Source organism: Lampris incognitus, chromosome 11, assembly GCF_029633865.1.
Source record: "Lampris incognitus isolate fLamInc1 chromosome 11, fLamInc1.hap2, whole genome shotgun sequence".
Classification (NCBI taxonomy): Eukaryota; Metazoa; Chordata; class Actinopteri; order Lampriformes; family Lampridae; genus Lampris; species Lampris incognitus.
The window spans coordinates 25,743,390-25,760,255 of NC_079221.1; the positions used below are offsets into that span (position 1 = coordinate 25,743,390).

The 16,866-nt window shown below is 42.2% G+C and overlaps 1 protein-coding gene across 2 annotated transcripts in view; it reads left to right on the top strand.

Annotated features, from left to right (window-relative positions):
• The window catches only part of pknox1.1 (pbx/knotted 1 homeobox 1.1), a 31,438-nt gene that overhangs the window by 1,973 nt on the left and 12,599 nt on the right, over nt 1–16,866 (top strand). For both annotated transcript variants that reach the window (XM_056289306.1, XM_056289305.1), the window contains exons 2-6: nt 1,022–1,152; nt 2,128–2,299; nt 4,849–5,052; nt 6,535–6,652; nt 7,046–7,143. In XM_056289306.1, the coding sequence (XP_056145281.1) occupies nt 1,022–1,152; nt 2,128–2,299; nt 4,849–5,052; nt 6,535–6,652; nt 7,046–7,143 (723 nt within the window). The remainder of the gene's footprint in view (nt 1–1,021; nt 1,153–2,127; nt 2,300–4,848; nt 5,053–6,534; nt 6,653–7,045; nt 7,144–16,866) is intronic.

Consider the following 16,866-nt stretch of genomic DNA (forward strand, 5'->3'; position numbering starts at 1 on the left):
GGTCCTGCCTGTCTTATATTGCAGTGGACCGCCACAAATTAATCACTATGATAGATGTTGACGTAATATCAAGTCTAATTTCTTCCTTGTATTCCCACATATGGAGGCATATGTGAATTGCTTACAAAACCTCTTTGTCCCAGTCTGGGGATGTTTAAAAGAGAGCTGAGAAAAGATCTGTGACTAACAAGAAATTTTCCACCCCAAGCAAACAAGTATTTTTAGCCTGTTTGTGCTCAGTCAAAGTCATTGTTGCATTGGTCACATGGCTCGAGATAGGATTTATGCTCTTGGAAGGAAGCCTAGGTGGCTGGTAGGAAGGCAGGGTGTGAAAACGTGTGAAAGGAGAGGAGGAGCAGCTTGGCTCATAATCGCTGAACGTGCCTTGAGCAGAGCAAAGCTATCAACTCTTGTGTGTTGGTGATGGGCAAAGAGCGGATAAGACACAGACAAGACTGGTGATGCACAAGACTAACAATCTCCCTCTACCTGTCCTCTTCCCTTTTCTTTTCATAGTGATTGCTATTACTGCTATTTCTATTAAGTTTCCTTACTGAACCCTGTAGAGAAAATCTAATTTTGCCTGTATTCTCAATAAGGAGGTTAGGGTGCAGGGTCAGCAAAGGCGCAGTTCCCTTTGAGCAGATAGGAATTCAGTATTTTACTCAAAGACACTTCAGCTGGGTGAATGTGTGCCAACACATGGTTGTGCTCAGATCCCCTGGTTAAAGGGTCATCCCCTCACTTAATGTCTCCCTGCATTTATTTGTCCTAATTGCTATGTAGTGTTTTATGGGGGGAAGTGGGTGTCACTTGTGACGTTTCTATAGGCCAGTCACTTGTGCTGTTTCTATAGGCTCAGTTTAAGAGAAATTTTCTGTATTGAGATATGCTCTCCAGCCACTCTGGCAGTCCTCAATGCATGTTAGTTTGAATCTGAATCTCTCTTTCTCTCTTTATCTATGTCACTTTGCCAGTTTTCTCACTCTCACTCTTGTCCCCTCACCTCTTGCTGTGCAAGATGCAAGGCGTGGTGCAGACAGACAGTGACTCTGACCAAAAGTTCATCGAAGGGACACTGGTGGAAGCCTCCAGCCCGGCCCCTGCAGAGCCTCAGACACCCATGGATGCAGACAAAGCTTCCATTTACCGGTAGAGCCCTCTTTTTCACTCTGTGTTTGTGTGTGTGTGTGTGTGTGTGTGTGTGTGTGTGTGTGTGTGTGTGTGTGTGTGTGTGTGTGTGTGTAACAGAGATTGAGAGGGGAAAAAGGGTGAAAAACGAGAAAACTCCTTTTTTCTTAGCCTTAAGGGCAGTGTTTTCTGACAGTTCAGCAGAGAAATAAACCCTTTCATTGGAGAAGCTCACATGTTTTTTTTTTAACTGCTGACATTTAAGGATAAATTATCTTTATCATTGTCACGTGAAATATAGATGGCCATTTGCCCCCAGAGTAGCCATTTAGTCCCTCTACATTCATGACTCAGGAGTATAACTTTTGATCAAACCTGTTTGCGAGGCAAAGTCACACCAAGCCTCAAGCGGTGCGGGCTAAGCTAACTGCTAACCCACGCAGACCGGCGGTTGCGACAGTCATCCCGGCTGGCATTCGTTTCCTTGGACAGTGATTTTTTGTTTAGTTTGGATATACATATGTGTTAGTTTAGGTTTGTGTGTTCTTGTAGTTTGTGTATGTGTTTTTGTCTTTGTGTTGTACTGCTGTGGGCTGGGGGGAAATGGCATTTTGTTTCATTTCATGTACACAAGTGCATGAAGTGAAATGAAATAAAGTGTTCTTGATTCCAAACTTGGTAATGTCCTGTAGGCTGTCGCCATATTAGGCCATTAAAAGCGGACTCGTTTACATTCTGTGTTCCACATGGCACAATGCATGATGCTTAAGGTGACACGAGTTAAACGCCAAGGTTTAATGCTAAACAGCAGGATTCAACCTGTCTTTCAACCCTGCTGAACCATTTCACCGACCAGTTTATTCACTGCACATTTCCCTGGTCAGTTCTTTGGTGTGAAAGCTCAAGAACCAAATGGAGCGTGTGATTTATTTTTGAGAACATGTTTTTGGAGACAAGTCTGTGTGAAGAATTGATTTGTGTGTCTGTCACTCCCAGACACCCCCTTTTTCCTCTATTGGCTCTGCTCTTTGAGAAGTGTGAGCAGTCCACACAGAGCTCTGACTGCATCACGTCAGCCAGCTTCGATGTGGATATTGAGAACTTTGTCCGCAGCCAGGAGAAAGAGGGCAAACCCTTCTTCAGTGAGGACCCTGACCTCGACAACTTGGTAAGATTCTTTTACAAATCAGGGATAGGAATTTCAGTCCATGTTATGTCCCTGCAGAGAAAGCTGCAGCTGGCAGGTGACTCCACGTGTATCAGAGGATGCACCCGGCTAGTCCAAAATCAGTCAGACAACAAAAGTTTTTTCTTCCCTTGATGAACACTGGTAACTCTATGGCCAAAATAAATAAATAAATAAATAAAATTAGTCAGGGATTAGACTCATCACTCCTAACTAGCAAACATCTTCATGGCCTTTTTTTGCAGATCGTGTCTATTCTTTGTTGAGGAACATTAAGCTTTAACAAAGTAAAATTGTGTTTTGTGAACATTTTACATTTTGGTTATCTTTCCTGACTCTGCAATATGAGGAATTACATTTTTAAGTGATGGTTGGTTCTGGGTACACTGGATCTTAGAATTTCTCTTTTCAGACACCTCTGGAATAGGTAAACTATCTCGATTGAAGATACTTTTGACCTCAAATGCAGGGGGAAATTTTCACTAACCACTAAGCTACTCTTCCAGATTACCTTCTAATAACCACCCTGACAACACCCATTCATATCTAATGGTGGTTACTTATTCACTTATGACATTTTGTCCCCCTTTATGCACAATGTGTGCAAGTTAGCTGAGAATATGAAATATTCTGAGGTCAACAAAAGAAAAACAAGGCTATGAGGTATTTTGCAAAGCAATAAAAATCGTGACCTCCAAATTACACAATTGCTAATCACTGACCTTTAATCCTACTCATAAAGCTTGGTCTGTACGCAACCAATCCTGTCCTTTGCCTTACTTGGGCATTAATTGAAATACTCTTCCATAGACTAAAGGCACTTCTTTGAAAAGGCCACTGTGGATGATATATTGCTTTTGCAGTGTGACAAATCACTAATTAATCTAGCATATTTGCTGTAATTAGCCCAAAACATCTGCCTCCTCTGAACGGAAGAAAGTAAAAAGAGAATATCTCTAAGGAGATCAGTAAAGTCTCATAGTAACACAACAGGAGGGTAAGTTATTTTGTTTCAGTGAAACAAATGGCAAATACAATGGTGCTTGAAAGTTTGTGAACCCTTTTAGAATTTTCTATATTTCTGCATAAATATAGCAGTTAATTTGAAGGTGAAATTAGAGCCAGCTGTTTTCAATCAATGAGATGACAATCAGGTGTGAGAGTGGGTGCCACTCACAGATATGTAATATTGGATCATTTTCCTCAATAAATAAATGACCTAGTATAATATTTTTGTCTCATTTGTTTAATTGGGTTCTCTTTATCTACCTTTAGGACTTGTGTGAAAATCTGATGATATTTTAGGTTATATTTATTCAGAAATATAGAAAATTCTAAAGGGTTCACAAACTTTCAAGCACCACTGTAGATCTGACATATACGTATTTAATAGTATGTTGTGCAGGGCTCGACATTTCGTGTTTTCCACTTGTCTGGGATAAGCAAACTTAATCATAGGACAAGGGAAATGTCCTTAGTAGTTATCTGATTGGATGAGTAAAAAATAAAATGTGGGCATCACAGCCCTCCATTATGGCATGTTATAGTCAGTATCACTGGGGTAATTGTCAACACTGTCAGGCGAAAACCACAGATCTGCAAAGTGGCTAATTTTATTTCACTATTTTATTACCAAACCTTACATTTTCACAGGCTTTGTAAAACAACTTTCATTTGTGCTGGTGGTCACAAGCAATAGGTGGTCACAAGCAATAAAGCAGTACATACACATTTGGTTTATGAAATGAAAAGAGAATCGCCAAAGTGGCAGTTGTGTGGTTTTCACTCGACAGTGATGTTAAGTTCTTTACAAAAAAACACACTGTATAAAAATACCAGTAGTCTCATCCTACAATACGTCACCGTTCAACTAGTTAAAACTTTCAATTGTGTTGAGTTTAAATCTTTGGAGAAAAAGAATAGTGAATTTGAAACATGACATGTTGTAGTTACTGTGTTGTAAGACATCCAAAATACCAGACAGTGTGTCACATCTGCACTGTAACACTGTGGCAACTCTCCTGCATGGATTTGTTATGAGACAAAGTTACATTTCATGGACAAAATAATAAATAATCAGACAGCCACAGATTCTTTTGAAAACCTGTAATTCTATGGTATGGTAAAATTAACTTTTGTTTTATTCATGTTTTCCTTTTTACTGTAAATGAAAACATTCATTTTTACAATTGCCTGATAGGGGATTAGTGGGTGGGCTGCCCACCAATGGGTATATAGCGGAAACACTGAAAAATAATTTTAACACAAAGAGGCAGAGAAAGTTAATAACGAGCTGGTTTGATGTCTTCCCCACGTGGCTCTGTTGTTGAGAAACAAGAGGGATTCATGTTTTGTTCCCCCTGTCATGAGTTTCCCAGCAAGGCAGACCATATTGTCTATTTTAATTTTTGTGTTGTTATATTTATTTAATAGTAATAATTATTATCATTATAATAACAACAATAATTTTTGATTATTTTTTTTCTTTCTTTTTTTTTAATCACCATTGTCACTTTGTTGTTAATGTCCAGATGGTCAAAGCCATCCAGGTCCTGCGGATCCACCTCTTGGAGCTGGAAAAGGTGAGCGACCTGTGTAAGGACTTCTGTAGCCGCTATATTGCCTGCCTCAAGACCAAGATGAACAGTGAGACCCTGCTGAGTGGAGAACCAGGCAGCCCTTACTCCCCAGTACAGGGCCAGCAGGCCCATAGCCTCTCCCCCACAAAAACCCAGGTACACAACACAAACACAAACACACATGGATGCAATGGAAAGCATACAGTATTAGCACACAGGATAGCTGGTGTTAAAACAGTCAAAATGGAAAGTCCGTCTGCATACACACATTCACATATAATCAGGGTGACTTGCAAGTCTCAAGAAAGATTTCAAAATGTTTATAGATTAAAATTAAAATGATCTAAATTCAAAACCTTAAACCGTCTTAATAAAGGTTGAGTGTTGTTTCTCTCTTAAATATAATTTAAGAGTTCTTTGAAAGTGGCTTTTTCTCAGTGCAATTTTCTTGTGAGGGCATGCCCTGGTTGTACAGACATGCACTGATACTACCATTGTTAATTTTGTTTTTTTTCTTTTCAACTACATTTTTGGGCTAAAATAGTGCTAAATTGCATCAATCGGTGAAACCCTATACATATCATTATGGGCCCTATTTAAATGGTCTATAGTGCGTGGTCTAAACGCAGGGTGCAAATGCATTTAGGGCATGTCCAAATATACTTTTGCTAGTTAAATGGGGCATAATTCTGGGCACAAAGTAAGGCGCAAGGCGCAAAGGGGTTGTACTTTAATCATAGGTGTGTTTTGGGCGTAACATGAATTAAACCAATCAGTGTCATCTCACATTCCCTTTAAAAGCCAGATGTGCTTGCACCTTGGCGCATTGCTATTTAGTAAATAGCGGATTTGACAAGTTGGAGAAACGAATGGTTTTCTGCTGAGGAAACGGATCTGCTCATGTGCGAATTGAAAGTATGCAAGCAGACCATCTATGAGAGCAGCAGGAATCCACCAAAGCTCGGATTCTATTTTGACATTTATTTTTTAAAGATTGTGATGTACACAATAATAATCTTTCACACTGTAATGGTTTTAGTTGGAATATTTTGCATGTTTGTGCACTACTGCGCCTCCCGGTGTGTAGAACAAGCAGAGTGTAGGTTCGTTGTGCACCCGCCTATGTAGGCACATCTTACTAACTCAATAATGCACCCTTTAAATAGCAGGAAAATACTTCGCCATCGACTTTAGACCAGGTTTTTGTTGGTCAATTGTGCAATTGCTTTCCATTGCCTCAAGCTATCAATGCGCCAACAATGCACCTGACCACACCTAATTTTAAGACCAACACGCCGGTGCAAGTACATTTATTATTTAAAAAACGTGGGCGCTAGACGTGAAAATGACAACTGCATTGGTCGGAAACTATTAATGACACTTGCGCTGTGCTTTGCGCTGGGTGTAAGGTAGGGTCCCATGTCTTCTTTTCTCCTGCCTTTCCTGTAAGCTTAATGGAATTGATAAAGCAGAACCCCCCCCCCCTCCAAAAAAAACCAAACAAACAATACTAGTTAATATATGCGTGACACATGCTAAAGACTTGGACTCACGTTCCTCTCTTACTGATAAGTGTGCATTCATGTGTGTGTTTGTTTGGTTGTGTTCGGGCTTATCTGTGGTTGTGTGTCGGCACAGACTCCCAACTCTTTCACAGGGACTATCAGTCCCCAGGGTCAAATCGTGGTGCCGGCGTCAGCCCTTCAGCAAGGCAACGTTACAGTGACGACAGTCAACCCCACCCAGATGGTAGCAGGTCTGTTACAGTATTATCCAGCACCTCCATACATTGTTTCACCACCAGGGAATTTTTTTTTTTACACTTGTTTTTTTTTTTCTTTAGTTTTATTTTTTGGGTGTATTATTATTAGTTTTTGAACTAATAACTGAAAGTTTCAAGTGACTGTTTTTTGGGGCAGGCAGTACAATACAAATATTAATATTTTTTTCCTTCCTGCCCCTCACCCTAGTTGTTCCTGTTTATTTTTGTGTTGTCATAGTTATGTCAGACATTTCAGATACATTCATCAGGATATTGTTATGTGAGCCCTGCCATCTTTTGGCTGCCTCATTAAATACTTTGCCTGCAGCCTGCTACCAGCAGTCAATGATTTGGCAATTTGTATTTGTGTGTGTGACTGTGTCCTAGGTGGCACGGTGTATCAGCCTGTTACAGTCGTCACTCCACAGGGCCAAGTGGTGACACAGGGTCTGTCCCCCGGGACAATACGTGTCCAGAACAATCAGGTAAAACACCTCTCATCTCATCCTCTCTCCTGCACACATCCAACAAGCAAGTAAAAGTAAGGTTGCAAATTTCAGTGTTACTTGCAGCAAGAATTATTCCTAAAATGATATGGTCGCAAATGAGGTGGGGGGGGGTGTTGATAAAGCCGCAATCCCTAACATTTCCACATTGATAGATTGATTTTTTTTATTAGAAAATATGGCACATGAGAACATCAGAAGACAAAACAATGTCAGTTTAACAATGAGAGTCACAGTTAAAACATAGCTAGATAAAAGATAATAATATAATGAAAGTACTGTGTATCTCAATGGATTAAAAAAAAGCCATAGGTTCTGCCCTTTTAAAGGTATTTTCCCAATATACAGAACAAAGCAAAACAAAAAGTAAACTAGACACAAGTAAATAAGTGAATTAATTAATTGAAACAGAAATGAACCAGGGGGGTCTGTCAATTAGAGGACAGAGATTGAAGAGAGTTGAAGAATGTCAAAAAAGATTGTCACTTATTATCTCTCATGGAATATTTAATCTTCTCTAGCTTTAGAAAGGACATGATATCACAGAGCCACTGACTGCTGGAGGAAGATGGCATTTTGCCAGTAAGGAAGTGAAAACTAGAATATCCAATTGCTTGGAGGTATATTGGTTGTAGTCTTCTGGAAGCCCAAATATGACAATACGGGGAGAGACATAGTGATCGAAAGTATTTTTGACATAGTATCAAAGTAGCTCTGCGAAAAACAAGATAATAATGGACAAGAATAGAACATATGGGTCAGTTGCAGGATGAAGCGTGACATTTGTCACAACTTTCAGTAATATTTGGATAAATTTGTGACTATTTAGCTTTGGAAAAATGAATCCTAAACAATACCTTGAACTGTACGAGTGTGAGACGAGCACAAGTTGAGCTCGTGTGAATTTTGTTAAGAGCACCATCCCACCAGTTGTCCTCAAGGTTCAATCCCAGTTCACGCTCTCAGGCAGTCTTGACTTTGGTAGCTGGTGAACTGTCATAGGACAGGAGTTTGTTATAAATCTTTGACATGAGTGAATTTTGAAGGGGGTCGGAGCTGAGAAACTCATCCTACAGTTGAGTCAGAAGTGGGGAGGGAAAAGTTGGAAACAAAGATTTAACGCAGTGTCTAATTTGAAAATATCAAAAAAGATAAGAATGTGGAGAAGAGATTTGCTTGATATATTTGCAAAACTACAAAAAATACCATCCTTACACAGGTCTTTAAAATTTTTCAGACCTTTATCATGCCATACAGAAAAGTTTGGGTCTGTAAACATGGGTTGAAACAAATGATTCCTCAGTAAGAGAGCTGAGGTAGATGCTGAAATGAATTTGAAATGCCTCTTGAATTGGTACCAGATTTCGAGAGTAGATCTTACCATTGAATTTGCATCTTTGAAGTACAGATTTACAGATTCTGGGTGCCTTTCCACACCATAGAATGATAGAAATCGCTTGATCAATTGTTCTAAAAAAAAAAAAAAAAAAACATTTCAGCAGTAATAGGGGAGAAACATTGGAACAGAAAGGAATTTGGATAAGATGTTCATTTTAACTGTGTTAATTCTTCCAATCAATGAACTTCTTCCAATCAATAAACTTCCCCATCTTTGAAAGTCAGAATTCATTTTAGACACTAAGGGGGAGAAATTGGCAGAAAAGAGGGAGGTTAATGTTCTAGTTACATTTATCCCCAGGTATTGAAAGCCAGAGGGGCTCAATTTAAAAGGGATATCAGATTGCTTAAGTTGTAATGCCGGAACATTGATAGGAAAACGTTCAGCCTTGGTGATATTTACTTTATAGCCTGAGAATGAGCCAAATCTCTGAAGGATGGATAAAATAGCTGGTATAAAATGATTTGAATCTAAGACGTACAACAGTAAATCATCAGCGTAAAGTGATAGCCTGAATTCCATGCCCAATCGTGATATCCCAGTAAAAATGGGAGAGGACCTTAGAAAGACTGACAAGGGCTCTATTGCTAGCGCAAACAATAGGGGGGGATAAGGGAAAACCTTTAAGCGTGCCATGAAATTAAGCGGAAAAATTGGATTGAATGCCATGGTGGAGATACTAGCTTGTGGAGATGTATAAAGTAGGCGCATCCAGGGAATAAATACATTTCCAGCTCGAATTTACTTAGTAAAGTAAACAAGTAATCCCATTCAACCCCGTCGAACGCTTTTTCAGCGTCAACTGAGATCACTACTTCGGGGATCGTTGTAGAATGAATAAAATGTAAGAGGGTACGGACATTATAGAACAGCTGGTGCCCCTTTATAAATCCAGTTTGTTCATCTGAAACAATAGTTGGGAGGATATTTTCCAAGCGATGGGACAGAGCCTTAACTAGGATCTTAGCATTCACATTTATTAAGGAGAGATGTCTGTAAGAGCTGCAGAGATTTGGGTCTTTGTCTTTTTTTAGAAGCAGACTTATGAAGGCTTGTCTTAAAGTAGGAGGGAGAGAGCCTTGTTGCAGCGATTCCTTATATACATAATGCAAAAGTGGGGCCAGATTAACCTTAAATCTTTGAAAAAAAAACAGTTAATGGTGAATCGAGTTCTTTAGCAACCTCAGGGTTTATGACAGGGAAATTGAGACTATCTAAGAAAGAGTTAATTTTGGTGGTGTCAGATGGAGATTCAGAAAATGAGCAAAAGACAGAATTGATGGTGATAGGATCAGAATGCAATATGCCTGATGAATCTTTTATCTGAGGGACCATACGAGAGGCTGCCTGATGACGTAGCTGGTGAGCCAGGGGCCGGCTTGCCTTATCATCATGCTTGTAATATGTGGAGCGTGAATGCAAAAGAAGGCGCTCTGCATCAGTGGTTGTGATGAGATCAAATTCAGTCTGTAAATCAACACGATATTTGAGTAAACTGGGAAAGGGACAAGTAGCAAGTTGTTGATCTGATTTACTAATGTTAATAGAGAGCTCTTGCAGGTTGGCTTTACGGGTTTTATTCAAATGTGCAGAGTAGGAGATAATTTGACCCCATAGGTACACTTTTAGTGATTCCCACAGCAGTGAGCAAGAGACATGTTTCGTCTTGTTCTGATTTATAGCAATAAAATCATCAATTGAGGCTGCGATAAATTTATTGAATTTATCGTCTGAAAAAAGCAAAGTAATGCTGAGTACCAAGGTTGTGGGGAAAACTGAATATCCAAAGAAAGGGGCATGGTCAGAGATAACAATAGGATAGCATTTAATGGTCAACAAATTGGAAATTAGTTTGCCCTCAATGAAATAATTATCAATCCAAGAGAAAGACTGATGCATGTGTGAAAAGAAGGAATATTCCTTGATATATGGGTTATAGGATCTCCAAGGATCAAGCAACCATTCTTAGACATGAAATCAGAAACTGATCTTGAAATTAATGATGGAGTCAGGGTTGGGGGATTAGAGTGGTGTAGATTGGGGTCAGTTAAGCAAATCATGTCCCCTTCAAATATAAGGAGGTTTTTATTTAACGAAGGGAGACATTCAAACAGTTTATCCAAAGGAGTTGAATCAAGTGCAACTGGACTTGGTATATATCCGTGAAGACGTTTCGCCTCTCATCCAAGAGGCTTCCTCAGTTCGTGCCTTTCTGACTAGACCAAGCCAGTCTGACTGGCTGGTGATGAGACTCAGAATTTATCCTCTTTGGAGTCATTGTCAGAGCTATTGATATGCGTGGGTCTTTTGTGTACCGATGTTTGGCCGCGCCGTCGTTATCAGAGCTATTGATATGCGTGGCTCTCCTGTGCTCCGATGTCCAGCCGCGCCCGTCGTTATCGGAGCTATTGATATGCATGGCTCTCCTGTGCTCCGATGTCCAGCCGGGCCCGTCGCCATCGGAGCTATTGATTTGCATTTGAGGTAGCCTCTTGGATGAGAGGCGAAACGTCTTCACGGATATATACCAAGTCCAGTTGCACTTGATTCAACTCCTTTGGCTAACCATGACCTGGATGAATGAGAACATTCACAGACATGTTGCGGAACAATTTGGGTCTGACACCCTTAAAATGGTGAGGGAATATGAAAGGATGACTCGGAAGATTGCAGACTACAGAAACCACTTGCGATCAATCTGAGATGCAGACAACACAGGCTCATACCCACTAGCCTGCACATGTGTACCAAAATGAAAGGACATAGAGCAGACAGAATCATAGAGAAGGCACAGAATCAACTCCTGAATGAAAGAGTGAGACAGGTCCATTTCACTATTGAAGAGCTGAAGGAGAAATCTGACCAACTACTCCAGCAAATAACATCCCACTTGCCTGGTGCAGTCTTGGAGAGGATTGCTGATTTCACCAAGAAAGCCAACTATCTCAAAACCACAAAACCAAAGAAAGGCAGACAAGGAAGTTTCAAAACTTACAGCGATGGACCAACAACACTAGCCAAGCAGATATACTTACCTGGAGACAAAATACAGAACATCCCACACAAAATGGAACGCAGAACAGATGGATCAAGAATCTGTCGGACAAGGTACTTTCACAATCAGAGAAGGAGGTCTTAGCCAAAGGACTGAACTTCGCCATGATACCCAAACAACTACCTATAGTTGACCTTATCACATCCACAGAATCAGCCATAAGGAAAAACAAGCTAACGGAAACCGAGGCAGAACAGCTTAGGTTAAAGGTATCAGCAGCTCTGTCCAATGTGAAACTCCCTCCTTCCAATCTAACCAAGGAGGAAAGGGAAGCCGTGACAGCCCTGAGCAAGGACGAAAACATCACTATCCTTCCAGCAGATAAGGGGAGATGCACGGTTATCCTCAACACAACAGATTACCACGCCAAGATCACGTCATTACTCAGCGACACCGACACCTATGAACCTCTGAGATGCGATCCTACTAGTGGTTACAAGAGGAGAATAATAGAGTACCTACAGAAACTACAGAAAGGAGGAACCATTGATCGGATACAATACCACCGTCTCTACCCACAAGATAACATTCCATGCATATATGGACTCCCTAAGATCCATAAAGATGGAACTCCCCTCAGGCCCATCGTCAGCAGCATAAACTCGGTCACGTGCAACATTGCCAAACATATAGCCAACATCTTGACCCCTTTAGTGGGCGAAACACCTTACCATATCCAAAACTCCATTGACTTCGTGGACAAGGTCCAAGGCGTAAAACTGGAACCGGAGGAAACCATGGTATCCTACGACGTGACCTCGTTATTCACCTGCATCCCAACCATGGAGGCTTTGGAAACTGTGAGGCAACATTTGCTACGGGATGACACTCTCCACAATAGGACCAACTTCAGCCCAGACCAGATTTGCCAACTACTGGACCTTTGCCTGAACACTACATATTTCCAATTCAGGGGCCAGTTTTACAGACAGAAACACGGCTGTGCAATGGGCTCACCAGTATCGCCCATTGTGCCCAGCTTATATATGGAAGAGGTAGAACACAGGGCCCTGAACTCTTTCAGAGGAACACCTCCGAGCCACTGGTTCAGATATGTGGACGACACATGGGTTAAAATCCAAACACAAGAGGTGCAAGCGTTTACCAAACACATCATCTCAGTGGACAAGAACATTAAGTTCACAAGGGAAGACGTAAAGAACAACAGTTTGCCCTTCTTGGACTGTGACGTCCACATTGGGGAAGACAGGAGCCTCCACATTGGGGTTTACAGGAAACCTACACACACAGACCAATATCTACTTTTCGACTCACACCATCCACTGGAACACAAACTGAGCGTCATCAGAACTTTGCAACACAGAGCTGACAATGTGCCCAGCAGCACTCAGGCCCAACGAGAAGAACACAAACTCCTGAGGGGAGCTTTAAAAACCTGCGGCTGCCCCAGTTGGACCTTTGTGAAAACTGCAACACATTCCAAAAAGACCAACCAGGTGAGTGATGAGGAGAAAAGGAACAGAAGGAATAGCACAGTCATCCCGTATGTTTCTGGGGTCTCCGAGAAACTCAGGAGAATGTTCAACAAACACCACATCCCGGTATACTTCAAACCCAGCAACACACTCCGACAAAGACTGGTTCATCCCAAAGACCGTGTACCACACACCCGGAAAAGCAATCTGGTGTATGCCGTATAATGCAATGAGGATTGCACTGACCTATACATAGGAGAAACCAAACAACCACTACACAAATGGATGGCCCAACACAGAAGGCCAAACTCCTCAGGACAAGACTCAGCAGTCTATCTACACCTAAAGGAGAAGACACACTCCTTCGAGGACAGCAACGTACACATTTTGGACAGAGAAGATAGATGGTTTGAAAGAGGGGTGAAGGAAGCCATCTATGCGAAACTGGAAAAACCATCCCTCAACAGAGGAGGGGTCTGTGACACCACCTATCTCCCACTTACAATACCGTCCTTTCATCTCTACCTAGGAACTCAAGAAGCCTAGCCTCCAAGAACAACAGTCGGTCATTAACGGCTCCAATGACTCTTGTGACCACTGAACAATGAAGTCGAAACTAACACCCCCAACGACCGTCGCTGCTAAACAAATGCAAATCAATAGCTCCGATGGCGACGGGCCCGGCTGGAAATCGGAGCACAGGAGAGCCACGCATATCAATAGCTCCGATAACGACGGGCACGGCTGGACATTGGAGCACAGGAGAGCCACGCATATCAATAGCTCTGATAACGACGGGCGCGGCCAAACATCGGTACACAAAAGAGCCACTCATATCTATGGCTCTGTTAGCGACGGGCGTTGGTAAACATCGGATCACAAAGAGCCACGCATATCAATAGCTCTGACAACGACTCCAAAGAGGATAAATTCTGAGTCTCATCACCAGCCAGTCAGACTAGCTTGGTCTTGTCAGAAAGGCACGAACTGAGGAAGCCTCTTGGATGAGAGGCGAAACGTCTTCACGGATATATACCAAGTCCAGTTGCACTTGATTCAGCTCCTTTGGATAACCATGACCTGGATGAATGAGAACATTCACAGACATTCAAACAGTTTATTTCTAAAGTGTGGTTCATCAAAATTGGGCGAAATAAATATTAGCTAATAAAATCCGAACATGAGACAGTGTACCCGAGACAATTAAATGTCTGCCATTTTGATCAGACATAACTTTGGAGGCTGAAAACTGAATTGACTTCCTAATTAAAATGGCAACCCATCTGGGTTTAGAGTTGAAATTTGAGTGAAACAGATATCCATGGGGATTTTAGTCTGACCTGGTCCTTGGTACGCATATGGGTCTCCTGCAGAAACACTAGATCAGCTTTAAGTCATTTCAAATGAGCAAATACCCTCGATCTCTTAATAGGGCTCCCCATACCTTTAATATTCCAGCTCACAAACCTGATAGCCAACATGTGGGATTCCCGAATTTCTAGTATTAGTGGCCATTTATCAAGTACTAAGAAAGAAAGTGAGCATGAAGCCTACCCCCATCCCTCGGAAAAGGGGAAAATAAAGATAATAATAAAAAAAGCAACACACTATCGGACAGAACAGCCCAAATACCAAACAGCCCCCCCCCCATAGCACTTACGACCCCATCCATCAAGATGGCGCTGCAGATGGTAACCTCGGTTCTGTGCTCTCTTGTACTCTTTCTGTTTTTGTTTGTTTAGTTTGCAGCGCCCACTCACTGATCACATACAGCAGGGAAGAACTTTAAAGCCTCCAACTGTCCACTGGACAAACTGAACAGACTTCTCTACCAACTTTAATTGAGCATTTTAACGCAAGTCTTGCTGAGGTCTTGATTGGTACAACCCTGTGCGGACTACAGTGAAGATACCAAAGGAGTAAGTGAGCCAGAGCGCTCGTTAAACTGCGACAGCAGGAATTTAGAACCGCGCTTCTGTCAATCCACCTGGTGAATGTCCACACTCTAGCCAACAAGATGGATGAACTCCTACTCATAAATGGAAAAAACTCAAGACTTTTCCAGGTCTGCCGCCCTGTGCTCTGAAACTTGGCTTAGTGAGCACATAATGGACAGTACACTGTATCTGCCACAGTTCCAAGTTCCAACTCCTCCGGGCAGACCACGAAATGGAGATACCGGGGAAATAAACGGGGTGGCGGCATATGCTTCTACATAAACGAAGGTTGGTGGTTGGTGTACGGGTGTCACAGTGTTGACGGAATCATGCAGCCATCACTTAGAGACCTTTTTCACTGACTGTAAACCATTCTATTCACCACAGGAAGTTTCATAATTTATTCTCGCTGATAAAATTACAAACATGGAGTGCAAATATCCAGATTCCCTTCCCTTTACTCTTCGGGACTTTTACAGTGCAAACCTCAGCTGCAAACTGCCAAAATACAGACAGCATGTTAAATTTCCCACCAGGGACAAAAACACTCTGGATCATTGTTACACAATATTAAAGGATGCCTATCACTCTCCTCCATGTAGCCCTGGGCCTCTATGATCACTGTCTGATTAATCTTATCCTGACCTACAGCCAGAAACTAAAATCTGCAAAGCCTGTGGTTAAAACTGTGAGGAAATAAACCAGCAAGTCAAAACTGGTGCTCCAGGCCTGCCTCGACTAGACTGACTTGAGTGTTTTTGAGGCTGCATCTACAGACCTGGACGAACTTACTGACACTGTAACATCTTACATCAGCTTTTGTGAGGACATGCGTGTGCCCACCAAAACTTTTTGTACCTTCAACAACAATAAGCCCTAGTTCACAGCAAAACTCAGGCAGTTTTGTCAGGCCAAAGAGGAAGCCTACAGGAATGGAGCTAGGAGCCTGTACAACAAAGCCAGAAGTACACCCACAAAGGAGATCAGAGTGGCAAAAAGGTGCTACTCTGAGAAGTTGAAAAACAGATTTTCTGCCAACGACCCATCATCAGTTTGGAGAGGTTTGAAATACATTACCAACTACAGGAGACCATCCCCCCACACTGCAGGGAACCATCAACTGGCTGATGATCTAAATGGGTTTTACTGCAGGTTTGAAAAGCAAACTTTCACACCCCTCACCCTCTCTGGTCACAACACACAACCAACTGCACTCCCTGCCAGCCACTCTCCCCTCCCTCCAAACCCCCACCCGCACTCAGAATCTGTGTTGAGGACATGCACCAGCTCTCCCAGAGACAGAAGACCAGGAAGGCACCAGGCCCGGATGGTGTGTCACCTTCCTGTCCTAAAGTCTGTGCTGACCAACTGGCCCCCATTTTCACACTGATCCATAACAGATCACTGGAGCTGTGTGAAGTCCCCTCCTGCTTCAAGAGCTCCACTATCATCCTGGTCCCCAAGAAACCTCTTATCACAGGATTAAATGACTACAAGCGCATTGGCCTAACATCTGTGATCATGAAATCCTTCAAGAGACTGGTGTTGGCCCAACTGAAGGAAATCACAGGCCCCCTGCTCGACCCCTTGCAGTTTGCTTACCGAGAAAACAGGCTGTGGAGAATGCAGTGAACATAGGATTGCACTACATCTTCCAACACCTCGACTCCCTAGGGACATACGCAAGGGTCCGGTTTGTGGACTTCCTCGACTCCAAACTCACCTGGCTCACTGTACCAGCCCCCATCTGCTAGTGGATTACAAACTTCCTGACATACAGGAGGCAGCTGGTGAGGCTCGGTACAATCACATCCAGCACCCAGACAATCAGCACTGGCGCCCCCCCCCCCAAGGATGTGTAGTCTCCCCTCTACA